A 25,853-nucleotide genomic window follows, 5' to 3' on the forward strand; every position below is an offset into this window, starting at 1 on the left:
CCTGGACAATCACTCCTTCCCTTCCCAACGCAGGAAAAGACACAGGGACCGACACACAGATGGTTCCCTGGACACCGGGGGACAAGAACAGTAAGAGTGTCTGAGAAAACAAAACCGTTTTCCTACTTTCCCACTACCAGACCCTCCCAGGGGCAGGCCGACCCACGCAAGCAGAAACAGAAGCTACCTACCGACACACAGGCTCAAGCGCCTGCGCGCCCTCCCCGCCTCTCCAGAACGAACCCAAGGGCCGCCAGGTCCCGTGGGCGGCAGGTTGTCCCTGGGTCTCCGCGGGGCCCGGCACGGTCCGGCCCTGGAAGTCAGTGCTCGGCGACGAAACTCGCGGCGGGGCGTCTGCGGTCTCCGCGCGTTCTCTGGGCATAAAATTGCGGCTGCGCAACGAGCGGAGGAAGGAGCCAGCGCGGCAGACAACCCCACCCGTGGGGAGAGCGCCTCCGACGTCGCGTTCTGAGAGCCTGAACCCTAAATCTGGGGGGTGGGGGGGTTGGAGAGGCAGGGCGACAGAGCCGGCCTGGTACAGACGCGTGACTCGAAGCTACTCTAAAAAGTTTTGGAAAACGAAACTACTTGTCCCAAGGGCAGGGTGGGCGGTGCGGGTGGCGACCGAAGGGCACAGGCGTCTGGGCCTCTGCCTGCGATCGGCCTCCACCGAGAGGGTCTCGGCGAAAGGGTGGGAGGTCGGTCGCGGTGGGAGTGCAGTTGGGAGGGTCACTGAGGGGTTATTTGGGATCGACGAGTGTGAGGGGAGGCCTACCCCAGAGACAGGGAGAGACAAACCTGGAGCCATTGGGGAGTGACATACAAAATTTTATTATTATTATTATTATTATTATTATTATTATTATTATTTATTAATTATTTTATTTCTCATGTGCACAAAAAAAAAAAAAAAAAGGAAAAGAAAGAAAGAAAAAGAAAAGAATCAAAACGAACCGCCGCGCTGAAAGTGGCTAAGGAGACCAGAGCTGTCAGGGGATCTCTCGAGGGTTCAGCGGGGTCCTGGGGCTGGGGCCCCTGCCCGGCCAGCTCCACAGGGACTGGGACGGACTGGGCCTCGGAGTTTGAACCTCAGCGCCCTCGCCGCCCCGCTTGGGCCACTGCAGCCTGGCCGGGCGCCGGCAGTCCCCTTAAACTATTCTCTTTTCTCGTCTTCCTTTTCAAATAGAAAGGCTCGAAGGGGAGAGAGATCTGGGCGAGGACTCCAAGCCTTTTCGGATTTGTTCAAGGATTTTTATTTATTTATTATTTATTTATTTATTATTTATTTTCACTTTTATTGACTTTGTTTCTGTTATTTCGAGTCGTCACGATCCACGGGTGAGGAGACATGCAGGGCGCATCGCCGCTACCGAGAGAGCAACTACGGGGCGGGGCGGCCCCGCCGCCTGCGGCCCAGGGCGCGCGGGGCCCGGCCAGAGGGGCGAGCCTGGGGTTGGAGCGGGCGCCTCGGAGCTAGCCTGCGGGGGCCAGGCGGCCGGGGCGGGGCTGGGGGAGAGGCCGAGGGCGGGGCAGAGACGGAGCGACAGAGACAGAGGGGGAGAGCAGCGGGGCAGAGAGAGATGGAGAGAGGGGAGAGATGCGGAGGAGACGAGGAGAGCGAAAACACGGAATTACAGAGAAATAGCCAACGAAACAGAGGCGAGAGGAGTCCACAGGACCATGTTCGTCGTTTTGCATAGAGATTTCTTTTCTTTCGTAATTTTTTTTGTAACATAAAAAATGCCCCCCTCCCCCAGGACGTGCTGTGCTTTAGTGGGCGTGTAGCTGTGTCCCCCCCTCCCCCCCAGCGAGCGGCGACTCTCACAGCACAGACAGAGGGGCGTATCTACAGGCAGGGCGGGCGGGCGGTGGGGACTCTACGGGGGGCGGGGCGGTGGGGCGGTGGGGCGGGCTTATATATACAGGGGTTCGCCTTCACAGGACACACACCGTCTTTCTACAAAGCAGCAGCCTGTTGAGTTTCTGTTTTGTTTTTCCTTTTTGCAAAGACCGTCATATTAAATAAATGTAGACTTTTCGCGATTCTGTTCAGTTCCTGCCGGAGGAGGAGGCTGGGGGTGGCGGTGGGGGTGAACTGGGCAGCCCCCACTTCCACCCCGCCGCAGCTCAGACGCCAGCTCAGAACCGGCAGATCGCGAGTCTGTGTCGGGGGAGGGGACGTCCAGGAGCCGCTCGGCCAGACCAGTGCCCACAGCCGGCGGAAACTGGTCCTGCGGCAGGCACTGGACAGCCTCCGAAGGGGCGAGGAGTTAGGGAGGAGAGATGCGGAGCGTCGTGAGATGGGAAAAGGACGGGCGGGAGGGGAGAATGGGAGGTCGGCAGATGGAAGAAAAGCTGAGGTAGGGGCAGGGTGGGGCTGAGAGTCCGGTCACTAGCAGGAGTGCCTGGACTCTGGGGAACCAGGCAGTTCAGGTGGAGTAGGGAAGAGCCAAGAGTAGGGCTCGGTGGGTGTGCGCTGCTGGGGCCTGCGTGCCTTGGGTCCCAACTTCGGAAAGACCTGATGAAAACCCCGGTCCCAAGAGCCCGGACCCCACGCCCCCATTCCATTCCACCTCCTGGGGCAGGGCACGCTCGGAAGGTGGGGGCAGTCCGGCTAGCGCGAGGGTAAGGACTCTTCCCCGAGGGTTCGGCAGGGGGACTCTTCCTTCTTCTGCAGAAAATCGTTTTGTTCTTAATTTCCTTCGCCCAGTCCCTCCAGCGAAGCCTCCCGGCGTGGGAACGTCCGAGGCGGGCTGCTCCGGGGCTGGGCCGCGCTGCAGTCCGCGCTGATTGTGTGTCACAGAAACGTGTCTCCCGCGCGCAGCGGCGGGCCAGGCCAAGGTCGGGCGGTGTGGCTGGTCCGCTCCGGGGCCGACTCCGGCCAAGCAGGGGAGAGCGGGGGCGCGCCCTCCTCTCGACGCCGCGCAGTCCAGGCAGGCGGGGAGGGGCGGCGGGCGGGGTTGGGGGCGGCGGGCCCTGGCCTGAGGGTCCCGCCCGCGGCTCCACCCGTCCTGTCCGGCCTTCGACGGGGTGGTGTGAAGGGCTGCAGGGTTCCCGGGATGGGGGTGGGGCTGGGGCGGTGGCCGGGAGGCATCGCGTCGCGTCGGTCCTCCCTCCCTCCGGGGTGGGCGGTCAGACGGGGACGATGTGGAGGCCGAAGCTGTCGGCCTGAAGCTTGATGTGGTCCCCGCGGTAACTAGTGGCGGTCATAGGCAGCGGCAGCAGCGGCAGGGGCGGAGCCCCGGGGGGCGGCACTATAATAATAAGGGGAACCTGGAAGTTAACACAGGAGAAGAATGGGCTGGGTGAGAGGACAAACAGGAGAACAAAAAAGGAAAGAAAAGCAAAGACCTCCTGGGGCTGGGGTCTAGCGGGATCGGGGCAGGGACACCTTGGCTGGGCCACGGGGCCGGTCGCCCCCTGGAGAGCTTCATTCACCGGTGGGAGACGGACCCGATCGATCGGTGACCGCCACCGCCCGACTGGGGACCTTCCAGAGGGACCAAGGGTGGGGGCGGCGCAAAGCCTTCTAGCCCCGGGGGAGGGAGAGAAAAGGAGGGAAGGGGCGGGAGGCGCGGGCGTCCTCAAGGGATCCCGGGACCTCAGTGCTGCACTAACGAGGCGCCCGCCCGGCACCCGAAGGTCGGGTCGCGGGGAGTCGGACCGGCGTCGGGAAGCAGCCCGGCCGAGCTGACCCGCGGGCTGACGCGCTGAGCCTCCGGCCAGCCAGGTGGCGTACTCACTTAGTAAGGCGGGGTTGCTGAATCTCCAAGCCTCGTTGTAGGCCGTGTACTGGGGGTGGCTGTACGGGTTGCCGGAGAACTCGCTCCCTGCGGGAGGGTGGGGGAGTAGGGATCAGACACGCGCAACGCCAGGGCGGATCCGACGTGCCCGGCTAGCGGCCTCCCCCGGGTCCAAGGTGCAGGTGCGGCGGGCAGGACAATGCCCGCCGAGGGCGTGAGGGCAGACAGAGGCAGAGCAATCCACCGGGTCTGCGTGGGGAGAGCCGGTGGGGGGCGGGTGCACAAGCACCGACACGGACCTGAGGGCTTGGGGCTCCCCCTGAGGAGACGGTCCGGGCCACCGGGGAAGGGTTTGTTCCGGGTCCCGGCAAGCCTACCCCGCTGCTTTGGGGGCCAGGGCCTTTTTAGTGGACACTCTGGTTCTAGAAGCCATAGCCCCACGGGGTGGAAGCGGGAGAAGGTGGAGAAGGAAGGCTCTCGGGACACTTTGTCCCAGAAAGTCCTAAGAATGGCATCTCAGCACAGTGCCAATGCAAGGGGTGGGGGCTCTGCTGGGAAACACCCCCCTCCTGCCTTTCCCTCGAGATTCGATATGCGGGCCACGCAGCAGGAGAAGGAGGCGGTGGGAAGCAGGTGGACTGCCCGCCCGGACCTCGAGCGGTTAGCGGAGGGCCCGTGGGCTGGGAGCCGTCGGAAGCTGCTTCCCTCCCTCCGCGGGAGAAAGGCCAGGCCTCCGGGTTTCCCCCTCGCCCTTTCTCCTGTGTGATGACCCCAGACTGTTTACAGTGATCCCTAACCGCGGGTTAAGTAGAGGAGAAGGGGCCCCTCTCGGAGAGGGAGCTGGGGTGGGGGTGGGGGATGCAGCCACTGGAAAGCCTGTTTATTGACGAGGAGGGAAAGCATGCGTGCAGCAGGATAATGAGCTTCTGAGCTCAACTGTGACCAAGAGGAACTGAGCTATCTCCTTCCCCATCGCTAATGAAACAAGTGTAATTTCCTCATCAGCACTAGATTCTGTTTAACGACTCCCCCCTTGCCACCATGAGCTCTCTGCGGCTCCCCTCATCCCCACCTCCTTGCAGACACCCCCTCCCTCACCCCCACCTCTCTAAGACCTTCTCCAGCCTCCACCTGCTCACTGCTGGGACCTTCGCAGAAGAATCTCCTTGTCCCCAACACTTCTACCCCCACTCCAGATCTGGGCAGGAGTCCCCTCACCCACACCTCCCAGCTCTCCTTAGCCAGTCCCTCTAACTCCCATCAGCCCTCTCCCTCTTTGCCACTGCCCATCCCCCCAAGCTCTGCTTAGCCAGGGCTGTCCCTGGATGGATATCCGGGAATGGGGCCAGTCACCCTCTTGACTATCCTCCCTCACCATGAGGGTGGTGCATCAGGGGAGGGCCGCCAGCAGAATGGGCTGCAGGCCCAGCGAGTTTCACTCTCTTTAAGACAAGAGTTTTTTGGTGTTTCTGCGAATAGAAGCTTCAACTCTCTGGCCTCAAGCCCAGCTTCCAGTCGGGGGTGAGAGGTTGGGAAGAGCACAAACTCCAGCTGCGGTCCTCAGAGCCTGCGCCTGGCCTCCACCTCTCTGAGCCACACCGTCCAGACCCAACTCCTCGGGAGCAACAAGGGCCCCGGTACCTCCGAGGACACGTGGTGTTCTAGCTTGTCTCTCTGGGCCCTGCCATAGCCTGTCCTCTGTTCCTCTTTCCTTAGGGACTAGCTCCCTCCTCTCCCTGGGGAGGGGTCCATTCTCCACACTGGTCTTCCCTGTGGGTTGGTGTGGACCAGGGTGGCTTTGTCTGAGTGACTGACAATGCCCCTGGAAATGGTTCTTGGCTCCAAGTTTCCATGGAAACCAGGGCAGGCTCTTCCAAGCAGTGTCAGCTGGCTGGGGGTGGGCTAGGGCACTGAGAGAGGAGCGGAGGCTGAGGGCTCCCCAGGCACAGGATCGGGTGCGTGGGCACTGTGGAGGGGCCATGACATACACTGGGGTGCACACAAGAGCCACTTCTGCAAACTCCCTCCCTGGGATGCTCATGAGGGAGGATGAGGGACCAATTGCAGCCTCTAGGGAGAGAGAGGGGTGGAACAGCAATGGTTTGGGGGGGAAGGGATGTTGGGTCTCCCCCCACCCCCAGCCTCAGACTACAGACCACTCAGCAGCTCACCCACAATTTAGTCACCCCCACCTAAATCAGGCAGCTGCAGCATTGTCACCTACCAGGCACCATTCCTGCCAGGGTGGAGGTGGGGTAGCTTCCCTGGCCAGTGGGGGGCACGTGAGGGGGGTAACCAGGCAGAGTGGTGCTCGCCATGTCACGACCTGGAAAAACACAAAGGGGAAGGGGTGAGGCCTGGAAGAGAGAGGCCTGCCTCTGCTCACACCAGGGTACTTCGTGGGAAGGAAACTCTTGGAAAGGAAAGAGCTGTGTGCAGACATGGGGGAGAATATCTGAATGACCAGGTCCGGGTGTGGGTTTACATGTGTTTAAGCTTGCTGCCTAAATGTCCTGGGATGGCCTGTGCACCTCTGCTCTGTGTGGCGCTTTGTGTCTCTCCGTGTGCGTTTATGCGCGTACGTGTTTACCTTTGCTTGTGTGTCTTGTGGCCCAAACCCAGAGAAGGGGGGGGGCTGACCTGCTTTCAGTCCTCCTCTCGGGGAAGATATTCAGCGGTGGTTTCTCCAGTAGCCAAATGGATCTCTACCATCTTGCTCACCCCTCACCTCTCTAGCACCCCATCTTTCCTTCGGGCTTGAGGATACCCCCACCCCCACCCATACTGGGGCTGATGGGTCTTCCTTGTCCTCTCTAAGTAGTGCTGCAGGGGCTGGGCCTGGCAGGTGTGGAGAGCGGGGCGGGGGTGGGAGGGGGAGGTTGTGCAGCCAGTGGGCTGTTTTGCTGTTAGTGTTTATGGCATTTAAATGACAGAAAACCATCCCTGAAGTGAAAATCAGGAGCTTTGAGCCAACAGTTCAAGTGGATCAGATAAGGTTCCAATGAGCAGAACCTGCTCCCCCCACAAGCTGATGGACTTCTGTCTCTGGAAACTTCTACTAGCTAGAGTCTGGAGGGTGGGAGGCAGGGCTTTCCTTAGCAGTGTCCTGGAGTGAAAGAGCCACCCTAGTCCACAGACATCTCTGGGACCCAGCTGCACTTGAGTGGCCTCCTTTCCTTGCCTGTCCCCTCCAGCGCCGTGAAGGGATCACCACCTGCCTTGCAATTTATGCCCCAATCTTCAATGACAATCATTTGCCCTCTTCCCTCTCCCACCTTCCATGCCCTAGAGACAACGTGATGCTCTCCTGGGTCCCACTTACCCCCTCCACACCCCCCTTAGCCTCCTCTTCAGCCTGTGCCCCCTCCCACTCCAGTGCCTCTGTCCGGCCCCCGAGAAGGCAAAGCGTGGCTGGCGGAAGTCACGGGACTATGCATAGCTGGCCCAGTTCGTTTTCCTTCCGTCAGTTGCCCTAGTCTTCATCCTCCCCATGGCTATTTCAAAGCGCCCCTTGCTCTCCCTGCCACTGTCTCCTTGAATTTCACCTCATCTCCTACTTTTCTGAGATGTGAGTTCCTCACTCCTCCCTTAACACGTCTGAGCGACTCGTCTTTCCCTGAGTATACGGAGCTACAGCTCAGCGCTCTGTACCTCCAGCCGCCTGCTGAACATTAGCTGTCCCACTGTCCCCTGAACCCTAGCGGGAATAAAAGCCAACTCATCGTCCCCCCAGTCATGTCTACCGACCTTCTTGAAGACCACCAAACCAAAACACTTTGCAATCCTTTTTTTTGAGAGAGAGAGAGCACTCTCGAGGGGGGGGCAGGATGAAGGGGGTGAGGGAGTGTGAGAGAGAATCTTAAGCAGGCTCCACGCCCAGTCTGACGACCCTGAACGACCCTGAGATCATGACCTGAGCTGAAATCAAGAGTCAGGCGCTTAACCGACTGAGCCACCCAGGAGCCCTGAAATCCTTCTTGATATAGCCTTTGTCCTTCCCCTCTGGATGAGGTCAGTCACCGAGTGTTACCAACTGCCCTTAGCAGTGTCTGTCACATTGGCCCCAGCTCCATTTCCTCTACGGCCTCCAGAACTCAGCTCCTGAGCCCCAACCCTTGGCCCGCCGTAACGGTGCTTTTGCTCATATGCCCTGCCTGCCTGCCCATTCTCGCCCCTCCAGTCTATCCCAGGTGTGGCTGACCGGCTAGTCCTCGTGAAACGCTGCTTTCAACCTATCACTTCCCTCCTGAAAACCATCACCAATTCTCTGTAGTCCACAGCTGGAATCTACACTCTGCCAGGCTTTCAAAGCCTCCTGGGGACTCTCCCCACCTGACTTTCTCAGCTCTGAGTCTCACTCCGCCTGGGTTAGCTGGACTGTTTTCACAGGCGTGTGTGCTGTGGAACCTCTCTGTGCTTTTGCATATCATTTCTTCTTCTTCCTCATAGTTTCCCTCTCTTTCCAACTCAAGCCTTAAAATGCCTACCATTCTACCTATCAGGGAAGTTTCTTTGTTCTAAACTTCTATACTGTCTGTGCGGCCTGGCTGACCGTGTCGGCACGGACCTGTTTCATATTACGGCTTGCTTCCTCGGACAGAGCGTCACCAAGCTGAGGGCAGGGCCCCGTCTGCTCTGTCTTGCATAGTTGAGAAATCGATCAGTGGTGCTCAGTAAATACTCTACCGATTGATTGTCTATCACGCTAGTGCACTTCTTGTCAATTCCAGGTGGGTGGTACTGTTTTCTAATCGTTTCATGTGTGTTGGTCTCCTTTGAAGAGGTAAAGGCTGGGACAAAATGTAAACGCTGAAATCTGCCTTTTCTCTAAAAACAGTTTGAACAAGGGATTATGAATTTTTATAGGATGGGGAGAGATGACAGTGACTTATATTGTGACTCAGTTTTATCACGCAATAGAATGGTTCTCCTCTATACCTGTCTAATATAGCTAAGATCTTACATTTCCTAAAACTCAAGAACAGATAACAGAGCAGAACCATCAGACAAGAGATCACTTCAGACTCCCAGGGAGACAGAAGAAAGAATCCGTGTCTGCTTTGTTGTGGATTTCACTGACTTCTGTTTTTTTTTTTTTTTAAGACTTTTTATTTATCCATTTGACAGAGAGAGAGACAGCCAGCAAGAGAGGGAACACAAGCAGGAGGAGTGGGAGAGGAAGAAGCAGGCTTCCCAGTGGAGCAGGACCCTGGGATCACACCCTGAGCTGAAGGCAGATGCTTAACGACTGAGCCACCCAGGCGCCCTATGACTTCTGCTGTTAAAAGTTTCACTCCTCCTGACCATCTCTCAGTGGAGTGGGTCCGAAGTGGACAAGGACAGCAATATCTATCAATTCCTTGAGAGATTAATAATATGGCATTTATTGGGCCCAAGACGAGGAGAATTAGGGAAGAGGTAGAAGTTTTGCAGTTAAAAGATATAGAAACCCAGTTCCTCCTGGTCCTGTGATCTTAATGCCTACAAAGCAGCCAGGAAGAGAAGTATGCTTTCTTTAAAACAGGAATTTAAATGCACCTGAATTCTGGTTTTCAGCTGCCTGGTTCCTATAACCTGTCACACATGAATTCCTTGTAATCTAAGGTTGTGTCCTACAATTCCCTACCTGACTTCAGGAGAGAGGAAGAAAGGCCAGACGCCTGGAAAGGTGTCTCCAGCTAACCTGGAGTTACCCTATTGCGATGTTTATTTCCACTGGCTTTTCCTCTCGCAAAACAGTCAGGCTAACTTGCAGCATACAGAAACTTCTGCGTGCTGGAAGTCACCCAGACAACTGTTCACGGAAAGGCACATTTCCAAATTCTGGTTAAAAAACTGAATCTGGGAAGTGCTATTCAGACATTCTTAAAATGCGAGAGAAGGACCCCACGCTGAGGAGGAAGCCTACACGCTTCCTGGCGTTCCGCACACAGCCGAGCTCTCTACCCCGGAACGTCAGTGCCACCACAGAGAGGTGCCCGTCAGCACCCCTGAACCAACAGAGGTGAAGCCACCGCATACAAAGCACTCTCAATGGCTTCATTAGTACACAGGGGACACCTGAAGAGGAGGAAAAAATTGACCAAACTCTTGCCAGAGCCATATATTCTTCTGGAACACCATTGTCAATAATGGAAAACACATACTGCAGGAAGTTTTCAAATTACTAAGACCATCATACCATTTGCCCAGCAGCATTCTTTGAGCAAGCCTCTTTTAGTGAGAGATATGAATGGGTAATGGGATGTGTGCAAGGAAGAATCATCAGAGCACTGCAGACGGATGGACAGAGGGGAGCAGAGATGGGCTCTAAAACTGTAAGCACAGCCGCCCCCCAAAAACAAACAAGCAAAAGCACAGAAAGAGGAGAAAACAGCTATATGGCAAAATACATCGGTTACAAGGTGTGTGCCGCCCAGCAGAAGACGGGAAGCAGCAAAGTGTTTGCTCACCCACAATGCTAGTAAAGTGACAACAGCACCAAGAATCACAAATGGGTTAAAAAAACAAAAAACCCCAAACCCACATGTTACCGGGGGATGGGCATTTCGTGTGGGAAACTTGCTTCCTAAGATCACAACGTTTTAAAGATGGACGAGCCTTCGAGACGATCTAACTCCCTTGTCTCCAAGTTGAGAAAATGGAGGCACAGAGGCATAATGACGTCCTCGTGGCCACAGAGCTCGCACACGAGACAGCCCACGTTGGAAGCTATGTCTGTAGCAGCACTGCCTTTGAATGACAACATGAAGCCAGACAATCCCCAAAAGGGCCAAAGGAAAGGAAAAGAAGTCACCCAACAAGCAAAATCTCTTATCGTCACCGTGGTCATTAAGACGAGGCAAGAAAAACAGGACATAAAGAATAAAATACTGACATCGAACGTCTATGGTAAGACTCCATGGGGGGGAGTATTAACCTCCTCGGCGAGTTTTCTAAGAAACAAAGAAGCTCTTCAAGAAACAGCAGTAGTCGAGAATCTTCAAGTACCCAGAAGTGTTAGAAGCACTGTACTTGATGAGGATGTCTTCTCAGTTCAGCTGCGGAAGTCCCCGAAGAGTCTACAGCCAATTTCTCCAGCAATCACTGCAGTGCACTTTTGTCAGACATTCCTTACCAAATGGGCCAGATCAAATCAACTGTTTTGGAGAATCTAAGCGCAGTTCCTCTCCCAAGTACAGAGAACAGCAAAGTGAGTGACTTTATTAAGAAATCGGAAAATTTCAGTCACCAGATAATCGATGCTTTGTCAGCTCGAAGAGTCAAGGGCAGAGTTGCGTTTCTGCGTACGCTAGACTAGCTAGCCTTCACTGAGCGTCACTACAGCTAGGCACCGTCCTAAAGATCTTCTGTGTCGTATCTCTTTTAATCCTCGTATCAACCCACGATGTGGATCTGAAACTCAGACGGGCTAAGTGTTATGTTCAAGAGTCCACAGATAGTAGATGGCAGAATCTGGAGGAAAGAACGAGCAGTACTCTTGGAATTGATTCTACAATGACATCCTTGAACATTATAGACTCAGAAATTAGGTATTTGGTCCAGGAGAGTAACCTGGGATTATGCTAAGTGAATCCTTCCTAAAACAACATCTTGTTGCTTCTTGTTGCCTGCATGTTTCAGGTTCTTCCATTTTCCACAGCAAGGATTTTAAACTGGGGTTCACTGACCCCGTAGGACCCCATGGATGTGCTTCACGGAGTCCATACAAAGCCATACATCAAGCGTTATAGGTACACGTATACAATATCTGGATGGCTTTTATCATATTCTCAAACGTATTCATGACTCAAAGATCGGTAAACACTATTTTTAACAAACCCCAAGAACCTGTTCCCTGGCATAAGAAAGACACCGATTCGTTAGAACGCACTTGAATTGTACCGATAGATGAGCTCATACAAAGAACAGCAGAATAACAGGTGAAGGAGCAGAGAGGCTGATCGAAAGTGAGGAAAACGTCAGCATCCAGAAGACCCAGGAAATAATAAGAAGGCAGCCGCCAAAGCAGCAGAGACGCTCTGGCCGGTGATGACTCAGACCACAAGACTTATTAGACATAGATTTATACAGCCAAAGTTCCATTCGGTGAGTGTGCAGATGATTTCCTCAGCATCGTTCTCTGAAAATGAGCACTTCTGCTCTCCACTTGACACTATGGAGGACCCTAAGGCCAGAAAACATAACTCTTGTTTTACTATCCTATGGTCAAGTTTCGTCCGCAGCTCATAGGTAGTGAAGGTGCTCGAGGTTGGCAGTCTGTCTGCATCTGACACAAGCCTGTATAATACTTCCAAGGATGCACAGCCACTACATTTGTAATCACTGCCTACGCACTGTACCTTTACAGACGCCATTACCATCACTTCATGACCCATCCAAGTTTATATAATCCACTGAAGTAACAAACTTTGAATCTGTAGAAGCTGCTTTTAAAAGACAGGAAAAGAGTTTTCTACATGTTTCCTTTTGTTGCTTATTCCCCATGTTTCCGAAACCTCCCCAAGGTTTCCCCTGGGTGGGGGGAGGGGGTGGGCAGAGAGCCCCCAGCCCCAGGCACCATGCTGGCCGCCGAGCTCTTCATCCCGAGCCTGGCCTGCTCTGGGTTCCAGCAGAGGGGGCTGTGCTCGCAGCTCAGGTGCCGCTCTCCTAGCTGCTCGTGCTTCCCGCCCAGCGGGACCTGGAGCTCCCGCTGTGCCCGAGGCAGGGATGCTGCCCAGATCTGTGCGGGGGCGCAGGAAGGGGAGACCCTGACAGCCAACCAGCTGGGTGCAACCAGTTATGCTGTTCTCACTCCTTCTCTTCCCAGCACAGTGCCCTCCTCTGGGCCGTGGTCGCCCGCTGGCCTAGGGCCCCCAAGAGGGGGCTTCCTTTTAACTCAGCGGGGCTGTGGATTGACCTGCAGGCTCGGGATCCTGGGAGAAGGCTAGGGAGTGCTGGGGAGTATCCCATTTTCAGAGGCCTGAAAGGGAGTCTGGCTATCTTCTAGAGAAGGAAACTGAGGCTCAGAGACAGGGGAAGACATCCCAGCCCTCTCCTCCTTCACTTCTCCAAACTGCCTTCCGTAGCTCCTTTAGCAAATCGCAAGTGGAGACTGGAGTGGGGCAGGTGCCAGTGCTCCGGAGGCCGGCCCGGCTCACTGACGGGCTCAGAGCACGAGAGACCCTCATGCTGGGTGGGCAGAGGTTAAGCCTGTTTGCACAGTCTCCCGATACTCCAGGTCTCCCAGTTCCTCTCCGGCTTTATTTTGTTCTCTGAGAGCACTGAATTGTCAGCTCTAATCCTTCCGAAGGCCGCAGCGTTTTTCAGGCGCTCTGTGTAAGTGAAACCCTAATCCCAAGGAAAACGGCCACTTAAGCTGCTGGAGCATTAGGCTGTTCTGGGAGCGGGCCCTCAGACTTCCTCCCTCCCTGCCTGGCAGCCCAGCCGCCACTGGGGAGGAGAGGGGAGGATTCCAGGCTGAAGGGAGCAAAGCCCTCTCAGAAGGAACAATAGTGGCAGGGCTTGCCTCCCAAAGCTCAGTGTTGAAAAAGTGCTGGCTTGTTTGTCCTGAGGCTGATAGCAGGGAAGGAAAGATTCTGATGGCCCTAGGGAAGCAGTGTGTGTGTGTTTGGGGGGGTGGGGGGGCTTTCTGTCTCTTGGGGGCTGGCTGGCTCTCTGGGGAAATAGGCTTTCAGGTCTCACCTAGGTGGCTTTGAGGCCACTGGGACATTTCTGAGCCCTTGGTCCCAAGGCACACCTGGAATATTCGTTGGGACACCACCACTTAGGGTTTCTAGTCATTCAGAAAAGATTGAGTTAACTGATTTTACTTTTACTGAGCCGACCTTTTCTTCTTGGAAAGTGCCCTAGATAAGGGGGTAAACAAACTCAGTGCCAGGGGATCCCTCTTTTGGAGACTTCTCCTTTGGGACACCCCAAGCATCTCTAAACATCTATATTGGAGCTGAAAGGTTCTCCATAACCTGGCTCATGATGAAAATGGGGCCCAGTGCTTTCTATTAGGCAACCCTTTGTTAGCCTGAGTTGGCTACTATATGCACCTGAAATAAAGATCATTGATTTCTTAAAAATACTTTGCTTCACATTAAAGCTAGCCCCCCGCCCCGATCTCTACATGGATCAGTGAGCCCCGGCTGTGGAGGACTAAGCACAGCCCATTTGGGGTGCTCAGCCTTCGGGTCTCATGGGTGGAGGGAAGAGATGAAGGGAGAAGTCAAGAGGAAGGCCCAAGGTAATGGGCCGCATCTGAGCTCGGCTTAGAGACCACGGTACTGCGTCTTTGCTTAAATACCCGGGAGACTTGCACACCTTCTTCATCTTCCCCATGACTCTCTTCCCCTCTGCAGCTCCATTAGCACCCCATGTGCTTCTGTCCAGGGCACCCTGCTGGAATGGGCAGCCCGTCACCACCAGCGGGGGCCGGGAGGCACAGACTTGGACGTGGATTTAGGATGAACGTTGGGGTGGTACGGCTCTCATTCTGCTCCAATTCCATCTGACTCTGCCAGGCCTGGAGTGGATTAGTGCTCCTTCTTTTCAATACCCTTTCCCTCTAAAGGTGAACTGGATAAAGGAGGAAGGGAAAGAGCCCAGATCCAATGACTCCCAAGGCTGCAGGCCCAGGGCACCTGCATTATCTGTCAATGTCTCATTGCTATGGAAATGCCCCCGTAATTAAATCAGAGCCGAGGTCTGGGGGCTGGAGGTCCTTGGGGACGCGGCTGGAGGCCTCAGGGATGTGTGGAGAAAGCTAGCTCCATACTGTTGGGTCCTCCAGGCCTAAGTGAAGGGTCCAGGGCACAGGGGTGCTGTGGAGAAGCCCTCTGGCTTGGTTTGGCCTTCGCAGCAAAGGGCTCGGACTTGTTGTACGTCAGAAGTTGCCCTAGCCCCCTCCTTTCAAGGTTGGAGAGGAGCTCTGATGTCTGTGCCCTAAATTCCTCTAGCTAATCAGGGGCTTTGAGCCGACAGACAAGGCTAGGAGACTCCCAGCCTCCTTCAGAAACATTTCTCAGCCTTTATTGCCCTCCTCTCCCCCGGAGGGGCTGGCCAAGGGCTAAGCTGTTTGTTTTATGGAGGGAAGTGCAGTTGCATTGGAAGGGGGTTGTTAACTACAGGAAAGAGGCGGTTTCTGGAGGTCCTCAGGCCTCCCTGGGTAGGAGGAGGAGGGTTTCCCAGGATCCACACTTCTGTCTGCTAAAAGGCCACTTCACTGACCATCCCAGATGTGCGCAAGGGGTCTGAGCTTCTGAGCGCTCACAACCCTTTCTCAGAAGCTGAACCGGCACAGTTTTCACAGGCCTCCAGGACCTGGGGGGGTCAGCCCTGCTTTTCAGCTTTGAACTTTGCCTTACTGACCTCCCCCCAATTTACCAGCTTCCAGGAGAAGCTTCTGCTCCCTCTCCCCACCTTGGGCACTCCCCTCTGGACAGCAGCCACATCTCCTCCTGGATCTTAGCTATAGATTTCTTCAAAACTGTAGTCTTAAGGCATCAAGAAAAGTTTCTCCCAAACACTTGAATAAAACCACCTTCTCCCCCCACTGCCATCCACCCAGGGTAGAGAAGCTAACAAGGCTTTTTTTCACTGAGGAGGACTGTATTTTCCTTGTCCCTAGCCTTCCAAAGTTCAGACATTTTTCCAAAGGGAAGATTCTCTGCTGACACTTGAGTCTGGGAGCGTGGCTAAGCAGGGGGCAGGCTCTACTCTCAGGGCTGCCTGAGACTCAGCTCTTTCCATGGCTCCTGGACCTCAAAACAATAAGCTATAGGTGTCGTCTTCCCTCCTCATCCTTTTTGATTTTTATTACCCGAAGACTGGCTGAGCCACGGTGGGGAAGGGGATGTGGGATCTGGATCCGTGATAAACACAAAACTAATACGTTTCTGTTATCCTTTTTTGGAATATGAAATATGCTTATTTTATAGCTGCTTTTGGGCTGTTCTATTATCCCCAGTGCTTGGCGATATTAATCGTCCTATTTCTTGCTTCTGCTAACTCTCCCTCATGATAGCCTGTATTCACACGAGGTGTGTAATTTCTCGTGCTGAGCTCGTCTTTGGTGATGGAGTCCCACGTGCCCTAGGTTGGCGCGTGCCCCTACAGAGAAGGTCGGCCCTGGTTCCTGCTGGGGTTTCTGAGTGGGTTATTATCCTAGAAAAATTTTTATGTCAGTTCTTGGCTGGGGGTTCCTGCCATCTACTCAGGTATAAATTTGGACTCTGAACCAGGGTCAGTCTTGGGGGCTCCATTTTTCATGGAGACCATTTTTCATTCACTCGCTTCCCTGGACCACCGGGATAATCTGCGTGTCCCCCTTTCACAGACAGCGTTGTCCGGCTCTGTTCCTGGCTTTACGCAGGGTAAGAGTTCCAGCTTCCTGCTCCTTTAGGACCCAAGGTCGTGGCTCCAGTCTCCCCAGTGACGGGCCGCGCCCAGTGTGACACTGCGGGTCTCACGTACCGCGCTGGCCTTGAGTCTCCCTCTCCTTCCAGTACCAGAGTGAGCTTTGGTTGTGTGTTAACAATTCTGGCTGCCACATTTTTATCCAGCTGTGTTTAGGGGAGGGTAGCCCGCCTTGTTTCTGAACATGGATCTCATTCCTCCATTACCTCTCTGGGACTAAAAGGAGGGTGGCAAGACCTACCCCCTTGCGAAGCTCTCCCGGTGCTTGGTGGCAATAACCACCGGAGGCCGGGGAAGGCCACGCAGGGCGGCAGCTCCATGGACTGACGGGTGGATTCTGGGGCTGCTAGGGTTAGCATGGAAAGCCGCCACACACTCCCTGTCTCGCTCTGTGTGGCCTCCAGGGTTGGGAGCCTGCTCTCACCTTCGCGGTGGACTTTCACCGCGCCAAGGGACTCTCCAAGGGCCTTGGGGCCTCCTGAAACTAGCACTCCTTCTCTCCCAGATCAACACTGCTACCAGTGGCCCGGCATGCTCCTCTATGCCTGAAGACCTGGACAGGCACAGGAAGGGAGAGGTCCAGGTGAAGGTCATGGGGATGAGGGGCTCTTTTCTACCAGTGATGGGAGACTTGAAGGCACCAGCACACAGATGCAGCCAGAGTCCTCCCTGAAGTCCTGGCCCAGAGGTCTCTGGGACTGCTGAGGGGTTGATGACAACCCCCTACGGGGTCCTCTGGAAGGGTAAGAAGTTGATAGAAGAAGGTACCAGCCACCACCAGCCAACCTGAGGAGGCCTGGGGCCAGAGTACCGCCAACCCACTCTCTCCACTAGCTGGTCCCTTTTTCCTTATCACTTCGGAGAGACTCGGCTCCGTTCCAGACCAGCAGCCTAGAGCAGTGGGCTGGAGAGAAGAGACGCCGCTGAGCTAGGGCAGCCCAGCGGCGGAAGGGAAAGTGGGTGATAAATTTAAATAACCAGCTTGACTTGGCAGCTTGCTGAGTTGTGATGCAGTGAAATTAAAATCTCGGCAGAACTTGCAAACACCACCCAGAAAAATCCGTCTCTCTCTTTGGTTCCAAGATGCAAGGTGGGGAGGGGAGACTATCAGGCCAAGCCCCAGACGCTGGCAGCCACCCTTGCCTGCGAAGTGATTAGCTGTGTCCTGGCCCACTGGGCCCCACTCTCCCCTCCACACAATAGCCCAGGCTGCTCTCTCCGCTCAGTCCTGACCTTGTGGAACAGCTGTATCAAGTGGCTGGTGAAGTTTGAAATCAGCCTCCGGTGCCAGGAGGTGGCAGGAATATCAATAAGGTCTGCCCTCCAGGTGGGGCTAGGGCATTGCTGGGCCGGTTTCCCCAGGGCTCATCCCTGGAGGTTTACAGCCTCAGCTGCCTGTCCGCGGGGAGGAAGATGAGCTGGGTGCCTGAGACACAGGGGGTGAGGAGGGGGCCCTGAACACTCTAGCACGCCCAAGCCAGGCTGCGGGCACCCATGACCTCCCTGCTCCCTCGTGTTTAGCACACACCTGGCCGGAAAGAGCCTCTCCTTTTCTTTCTCCACCAAAGTCCTTCATATTCTCCAACAAAATAAGCTTTTTAAGAATCTTCAAGAGAAATTTCTACAAATACACCCAAAGCCTCTCCCATATGCCAGCTGTGCTTGAAGTTTTCACAGATGCCAAGATCTTTCTAGAAGAACACAGCCCAAGTCCCCCTCTCTTGTGTCTGCTGTCCTTGCATCACTGCCTACTGCTACCCACGAAGTCCTGGCCCAAAGGCCACCACGCCGGACCCACTCCTGAGGTGGCCCATGAAGTCTCTGGGCACTGCCCCGTTTCTCACCTTGACAATACCTCCAGCAAATTCTGTTTGTCCCCATAATAAACACATCATGAATCATTCATCTTTAATAGATTATGCAAATTAGGAGGACATAAAATCAACAAAGATCAATAACTGCAGCCGTTTAATTGCCAGCAAAAACATTTTAAGAATGAGCATAATCTGCAGCCCTTTCTCCGGTAATGGCGCCATTAATCCAAACATTGGATCTTGGCCTAAGTGTAGAAAAATCATTCCCTGCCCCCACCTCCTCCCACCTCCCCTCCCCCACCTCCTCACACACTTCTCTCTTTTTGGTAATTTCCAGTTTCTGAGCGAGTTTCCCGTCATTACCACTGGTGAACAGCTCCGAATGTTAATGGTTCTGCTTTTGTTACTCCTCGCTTGATTGAAATGTCGCATACAGATTGAGATGTTAGTGCTAACTTGCCACCTGGGAATGTCAAGCTGGGTCTGAAATGAACTTTTCTCACACTTGGATCCAGATGGATCAGCCGGAGATGTTCCCAGGCTGAGCTGGGACCGTTCCAGGGCCATGGGGGGGAGGCGGGCGGGGGTTGCTCAAGGTGGAGGCACTTTTCTGCACCAGCCCGAGTTCTCCTGCAGCAGGAGCCCTACCCGAAGACCCATCTCTCCACCCCAGGGAGCCCCTGCCTTCTGGACTGTGGCCCCAGGCATAGAGAAACACAGCTGGGATAAGAGGAAAGTCTCCTGGGCTCCCTTTTGTCAGCGGCGTGGGGTTGGCCACCTTCAGGAAGTGGCCACTCAAACTCTCAGAAGATCAGAAAGGTGGCCTGGCCTGCACCATCTGTCTGCCTTGGGTCAGAACACCCAGCAGCTCAGAGAGCTTCCACATTGGCCAAGGAGGGCTCATGGCGAGGGCCAGTTATGTCCTGACCCAGCTAAGGCCGCACCCCCAAAAGCCCTGTCCGGTTCTCTGACACTTCCAGAACTCAATCTCTGATCACCTAGCCAAAGAGCTCAACCCTGTCTGGGCCAGAAACTGTTGTACCAGGACACCCCTTGAGGAGAGCCTGGGGAAGCTAAGGACAGGGCTCTCCCAAGCCCCCGTTGGAGGCTCGATGGCCACTCACAGCCCAGCTCAGGCCTGAGCCCTACTCAGATCAGCTCCACTCCAGAACCAGGGCCTTGTTCCCTGCCTTTGCCATTAGCTGTGACGCTGGCCGCCTGCAGCCCTGCCAGGTCCCCATGCCGCCTCCGCCCGCCTCACTGGGCAGGTAACGCCTCAGTGTCTCCCAATCCCCACCGAGACCCTTCTCAATCATTCTGTCTCCCAAGGAACAAACGGCACATTGGCTTTAGTGTCTCCAGAATAATTAGGTGAATTTTAATAACACCTCAATGTGTGTTTCTCCCACTTGGGCACTTCCCTGGCCCGGAAACCCTTCTGCAGTGCCAGGAGCCTTCCACTGCCTACAGCTCCGCTCTGCGGCCAGAGCTTCCTCAGCTGGGCCCTTCGCTGCACCACACCTCGGCCTTCCCCTCCAGCTGCCTCTGCTGCTCCTAATCCATGGGAGCAGCTGGAATTAGACGTCCTCTCCCCCTGCATTTGACCGTGGGACAGGCCTGACCCTGCTTGGCCCTGAAATCAAGCCTCAGTCTCAGTGATTTCTCCGGGAAGCGGGAGAAGACTGGGATAATTGTGCTTATCGGTCACCGCGGAGGAGGATGCCATGCCCTGAAGCCCAAAGCCCCAGCTACCCAGGCTGCCTAGAGGGAGAGGAAGGCAGATTCCCCCAGGAATGGGAGTGTGGAGGCTGGACACTGCCCCACTCCCCCAGCCTGGCCTATTCACCCTCTGCATTCTTCTGTGCACTCCTAGCAAAAGGCTTCTAATTCTGTGCACCTTGGTGGAGGCAAGAGAAAAGGCAGAGAGGCAAGAGGATGGGCAGAAGAAACCAGCAACAGCTCCTCCTCACTTTGACCTTTCTAGACTGAAGGCCACAGACACCCTGACCACAGTTTCTTCTCCTCACATCTGCACACATCTGTTCAGGAAGCGCCTGGTTTTTGGAGACTCACTCTCCCTGCGGATATCATGGCGGGGGGCCCGCTTGTCACTCTGGGCCCCAGATGGCATGGGCTGAGGTGCCCTGATTGAAAGCAGTGCCCCCCCCCCCCAGCCTCCTTACCGGTCACAACGGGGTATGTCTGCGTGCCTGACACGTTGCTGCCCAGCTCGGGGTTGGTGGATGCAGATAGACTCGACTTGACTTCATCAAGCCCAGGGGTCAGGGCTGGGAGGGAGTACTCATTCCCCTGGGAGAAGAGAGAAAAGCGACAGCTCTCTATTGATGTGCACACGCGGAGAAAGGGCTCAGGCGTGCAGATGGGAAGGAGGAACGGGGAGCCTTCCCAGATGGGGCGGAAGGAGATGGCCGGGCAGAGGGAGGGGAGCGAGGGGGGGTGGGCTCAGCGGGGATGGAGAGTTTTGTGTGGGTGGGGGTGGACCTGACTCGGGTAGCTGGAGGTGCAGCCTGGCCATTATTGGTGGTGATCCCAGCACGCTTTCAACCGCTACAGCATCTCCTGCCTAAGAAGCCCCAAGGGCGGAGGGTAGCAGTTGGGTCCCCCCTGCTGAGAGGCAAGGGGTGTTTTCAGGCCCCCCTGGAGTCTTGCGGAGGAGGGGCGGACCATGACTGGAAGGCCGAGGCAGGAGCTGGGGGAAGGGCCCAGTGGGGCCTCTGGCCTGGCACTGCTGGGCTGGCTGATCGGGTGCTGGCGCCCCCTTTTTAAAAAACAAACAAAGACAGCCCCACGGGCCCCTCGCTCTCTGCCTGTGCACTGGGGTATGAAATTGGGGAGGGGGAGAGTCCACATGGCTAACAGAAGGGTGGGAGGGGGCCAGTCATTGCCTCTGAAAGGGTGTCCTGCCCGAAACACTCGGGTAATTGCCTTTTTATTGCCGTCACTGCTCAGCCAGACCCCGGAGCCGGCCGACCAGGAGTCTGCACAAAGCAGGAAAAGTTGCTCTGATTAATATTACGTTAAATTAAAACTGATTTTCTGCTCTTTCGGGTCCGTTTTTTTCCCTTCCGCTTCCTGGCCCCCCCAGAGGACCCCCTCCCCTCCCTGGCTGGCCGGGATTGCCTCGTCATTTCCAATTCCTTCTCGTATTGATCTTCCTGTAGAAATCAGTTTTGTAATTAGCTGCAAATTAGGCCTTCTACTGGGGGTGAAGCTGCCCCCTGATTTATCACCAGAGTAATTCGCTGTGATCGGAGAGAAATTAAAATGAACTCAATTAGGCTTCGGATTTGCTTTATGGGCCCTGCTCCGAGTTTCAGGGGGAAAAATGACTGTGCTGGTGTTTAATAGTCTAATGAAAGTAAATAAAGGTTATTCATTGTAATACAGCCGGGGACTCGTGGAGGGTGCACCGAGCCGCCCGCCTCGGCCAGCTCCTCCTTTGTTGGTTTATGGCTCAGGGCACCTTAAAAAGACTTTTGATTTTTGTTTTATGAAGACAAACAGCTTATGGGATAAAAGGACGGGCGGAGAGAAAGGCGAGTGGCTGGGAGCTGCTGGAGTCCTAGAGCGGAACTGTGCTGTGTGGATTCTGAGGGGCTGTGCGCGTGTGCGAGTGCGCGTGTGTGCGCGTGCAAGCCCAGCTGACTGTGTTGTGCGGCAGTTGTGGGCCTGGCTTGGGTTGTAGATGTGGGAGGAATGGGAGTGCGTGCACTGGGGGCCCCTCTGGATGTGTGGGTGGAGGCAGGTGCTGGAGGGGCGCCCGAGCTGTGGTCTGGGAGAAGGCACCCTTTCTGGCTGACCGGGGTTGTGCTCTGAGGACTGTGAGCTGTGAGTGCGGGGAGGGAGCAGGTGCCTGTGGTGGTGTGTAAACACAAGCACATGAGTAAATGGGAGAAGTCAGGAGATGTGTTTCTAGTGGTGCATTGTGCGGGTGTGTTGGGGGCTGCCTCGCACGCTGGGCCGTTCTGCATCTGGACGAAGGATTGGGGCTGAGGGGGAGGCCATCAGCCTACCTTGGGTCACACTGGACAGCTGGATTTGGGGTCAGAAGGCAGGCACCGAGGGCTCTCCTTCTGACACCGGGCGAGAAGAGCACCCCAGGCTTGCACAAACTTTCTGTAAGACCTCCAGGGCATTTAGGCAGAGGACATGGCAAGAGGGCGAGGACATCTACTGAGTATGCTATGCCAGACATGTGGAACGGCAGGGCTGAAAGGGACCTGTTAGACCTTACCCAAGTCCTCCATTCTACAGATGGGGAAACTGAGGCTCTGAACGGGGACAAGACTTAGCCAAGACCTATCACCCAGAACTCATCATTTCTAACTGCCATATACCATAATGGTTTTTCTTAACTCTACCACAACGTCCTTGTGTGAGTGTGTCCACTCGGCACACACACACGGTGCACCCATATGTTGCACATGTGACCCTGGGTACATGCATTCTCCAGAGGTCTGTTCTGTCCCCGTTCCTGACCACTCCGGCAAGCAGAAAGCTCCTTCCTCACCTGTTCTGATTTGATGTGCTCTGATGCCTGGAAGACGTCAGGGTAGGAAGGACGCTCAAAGACCCGATCCAAAGCTTCCAGCTGCTGCTGGGTGAAGGTGTCAGCTCGCAAGTGCTTCCGCAAACTGTCCACGCCACTCTGGGAGTCTCCATTGGGGACTGAGCCCTCGGACACATCTGGAGGACACATGGACACTCGGGGCATCAGCGCAGGCCGGCACAGGCACAGTGGGTCCCTTGCTGGGACCCCTCATGGCCAGCGTCTAGGCTAGAGCAGCTGACCCAGGGGCTGACCATGCCTCAGAGATCTGGCTGGGGAAGCCAGAGCCTCTGAAGGACCGGGAAGAGAAAGGGAAGTTGTCCCAGTGCGGGGGCCGGGGGTATGGGAAGGACTGGACAGAGATATAGCCAGGGGTCTCCTTAGGGGATGTCTCCCCGGAACCCCTTCTGTTTCCAGACCTGGGTCAGCCTGGGGGAGGAGCTGGGTGTCTCAGACCAGCATTACCGAGCCTGTGGAGAATTGAACTCAGCTCTGAGATGAATTTCAGTTCCACTGACTCCAAGGGTGGAAAATCATCAAATCTCTGAGGCTGAGTGTAACGTGGAGACAGGGTAAAGTAATTAACTTCACCACCGAGGGAGGAGGGACTCTGAAAGTCAAGCTGAGGCGTTCTGCTCACGTTGGGCCAGGTCTGAGACCAGAGCAGGAGGACGGCAGGTGGCACATGAGCTGGGAGACACCGCCCCGGGCAGAGACTAAAGAAAGCGTCTTTGTGGGTGCTCTTGTGCTCAGACCGCCCTCCTCAGCCTCTGTCTCTGACCCAGACTCCGACTAGACCTCTGTCAGGGGTCAGCTCCTCCTGTGGTTCTCACGGAGAGCCGAGACTCCCTCCATGAAGGAAAGACCAGGGTGGTGCCACAGCGTGCCCGCTCCCTGGGGCTGCAGGCCAATTCTGTCCAAGCCCTGCTCTGCTCAGGCTTTCTGCTACCCTTCCCTCCCCATCCCTGCACCGCCGCATCAGGTCTGTTAGTGTTTTCAGAGCACACAGTGAGCTAAGTGCCTGCCCTCTGTCTCTCTCTGAATGTCTACCCAGCAACTCCCCAGCCTGAAGCTGGCTGGGTCCTCGCCAGCCACAGCATGGCCTCTCCTTGGCTTCCTTCAGCCCAAGACCCACTGAGGAGCCTTGGGCCGGGGGCCAGCCCATGCTGTAGGCCTCAGGGTGTTCCTCTGGGACTGTTATATATATCAGTTTATAGGTGATTATATAATATGATATAATCAATATTGCATTATATACAGTAACGCTGTACAGTATCATTCAGGAGACCATAGAAAATATTACATATTGATCAACCTCAACCTGCAGCCGTCCTCTCTCCTGGCCTCCCGGACGGAGCATGGGGTGTGCTTTCCATATGGTACCGGCTGCCTTCCCTTCCCTCCACTCTATTCCTCAGGAGGTGGGAAAGCAAAGAGTGTGTGTGTGTGTGTGTGTGTGTGAGAGAGAGAGAGAGAGAGAGAGTGTATGAAAGAGAAATGAAGAGCAGGATCGAGTCTGAGGTGGACAGACTGACACACAGGCAGCCTCCATGGTATTTCTACGTTCCCTGCATTCCTATGGACACAAAACTTGGTGGTTGTATTTTTACTGTGTAAGCCTCTGGAACGCTTTTCTGTCTTAGAAACTGTGTGTGTCTCTCTGTTATGAGTTAGGGTGTGGCATATTTCGTTTTTCCTTTTAGGTGGGTATTCTCTGTGCACTTGCATTTGTACACATATAAACATCCAGATAAATATGTGTGTGTTCGTGTAAGTGACAGAGCGAGAACTGTTCTCAAAGTGTGTGTGTGTGTGTACGTGTGTGATTGCACGGGGAGCATGAGCTCAGGTGCCCCATGTTTCTTCTGTGCCTGCTTTTTTTTCAAGGATGTGCTATCCTCCTAAATTCCATCCCTTGTAGCTGTTGGCATGTTCCATTGTGTCTAATCCTGTCCTGCTGGAGTCCTCCTACCTTTTTGCAAAGCCCTGCTGTCGGGCCGAGGGAGGCAGCGTGGCTATGTGTGTGGTTATTGCCGTGTCACCAAACGGGTCCTGGGAAGGAAGGTGTGCGTTTGTCTGTGAGCGTGTGTCCCTATATTATGTGCGTGGGTGTGTGCATATGTGTGGGAAGGCTCAAATCGTGCCTCTGTGTGGATTTGTATATAAGCCTGTGTGTGGCTCAGCTCAACCTTGTGTGTGTGTGTGTGTGTGTGTGTGTGTGTGTGTGTGTGTAGGGGCTGAACTGAAGCTTTGTCCTCAGGTCACTGGCTGGAGGAGTCTCTTTTCCTTCATTTATTCAGGGGCCCTTCAGATCTTGACAAATCTGTCACTCTAAATTTGCGAGAGATTATGGTGCTCTCTCCCCAGCCCGCAGAGAGGTGATATATGATATCTGCTGCCCCTATTGATTGCCTGATCTGGTGGCAGAGGCCGGCGAAATGAACTTGAAATGAACATCATGCCTCAACTCATTGTGCGTATAATACACTACTTAATCCCACATTTTTCAGCCGCTATGGAATTCAATTGATCAATCATGTTCCACTGATAGTACTGTTTTAGGGGTTATTGCTGCTCCCTCCACTCCCTGACCTTTTTATTTATTTATTTTTTTGTATACTCAGGCCCTGGTGATAAGACAGGTTACAGAGGCAGCAATGGAGGGGGGAGGGAGGAAGGGAAGGCAAAGGGAAGCCTGCTCCTGGAAGAGGTGGCAGAGGGAGGCAGGCAAAGGGAAGGAGAGGAGGAGGAAGGGTGTGGCGGTGAGGGAGAGAAAGAAGGACGGAAGCAAGGTGGTGTGATAAAAGCCTGCAGAGAACCCCAAGAGAGGCTACAGGGGGCTTGAGGAAACTCCCCAAAGGAGGAGGAAGGCAATGAGGAGGCAGGAAAGGCAGCAGTAATGATGAATGGTGAAGGAGCACAAAGAAAGTTCTGGGGGGTTGGGCGGGGGTGGGTGCAGGGACAGGGAGTGGGCAGTGGCACTGATGGGGACAGGAAGCTCTCGCAGGCTCTCTCCAGAGGAGGATGGCACCCTTCCTTCAGCTGGAGAAGGACGAAAGGGATAAAGGCAAGGGGAGAGGGTGGGAAGGGAGTGAGGAGAGGTGGCTGGGAGAAGCCTAGGGTCAGAGGTCCAAGAAGGAGAAGCACAGGAAAAGAGGAAAGGCAGAGGCAGAGAACGGGGAGAGGAAGAAGGGAAATGTTCCTCTCGCCAGAAGCCTGGGGAAGTGCTCGTTGGGGAGAAGGCACTTGAACAGAAAACTTGCGTGTCCAGCTAAAGAAGGGTGGATGGCGGTGGGTTTTGGAGGGTAGGGTGAAGAAGGG

General features: G+C 55.0%; 1 protein-coding gene across 8 annotated transcripts in view; it reads right to left on the reverse strand.

Annotated features, from left to right (window-relative positions):
• Positions 1-812: 812 nt before the first annotated feature.
• Positions 813-25,853, reverse strand: part of PAX2 (paired box 2) — an 89,581-nt gene continuing 64,540 nt past the window's right edge. For 4 of the 8 annotated variants that reach the window (XM_087862787.1, XM_087862786.1, XM_087862790.1 and 1 more), the window contains 5 exons: positions 22,494-22,669; positions 20,146-20,272; positions 5,968-6,069; positions 3,744-3,830; positions 813-3,254 (listed from right to left, as the gene is read on the reverse strand). In XM_087862787.1, the coding sequence (XP_087718913.1) occupies positions 3,133-3,254; positions 3,744-3,830; positions 5,968-6,069; positions 20,146-20,272; positions 22,494-22,669 (614 nt within the window). In that variant the 3' untranslated portion in view covers positions 813-3,132. Of the gene's footprint in view, positions 3,274-3,743; positions 3,831-5,967; positions 6,070-20,145; positions 20,273-22,493; positions 22,670-25,853 lie in introns of all 8 variants that reach the window. The other 4 variants (XM_087862789.1, XM_087862788.1, XM_087862792.1 and 1 more) reach the window with 1 other exon arrangement.

This window comes from Ursus americanus, chromosome 6 (assembly GCF_024610735.1).
Source record: "Ursus americanus isolate L20-20 chromosome 6, mUrsAme1.1.p, whole genome shotgun sequence".
NCBI classification, from domain to species: domain Eukaryota; kingdom Metazoa; phylum Chordata; class Mammalia; order Carnivora; family Ursidae; genus Ursus; species Ursus americanus.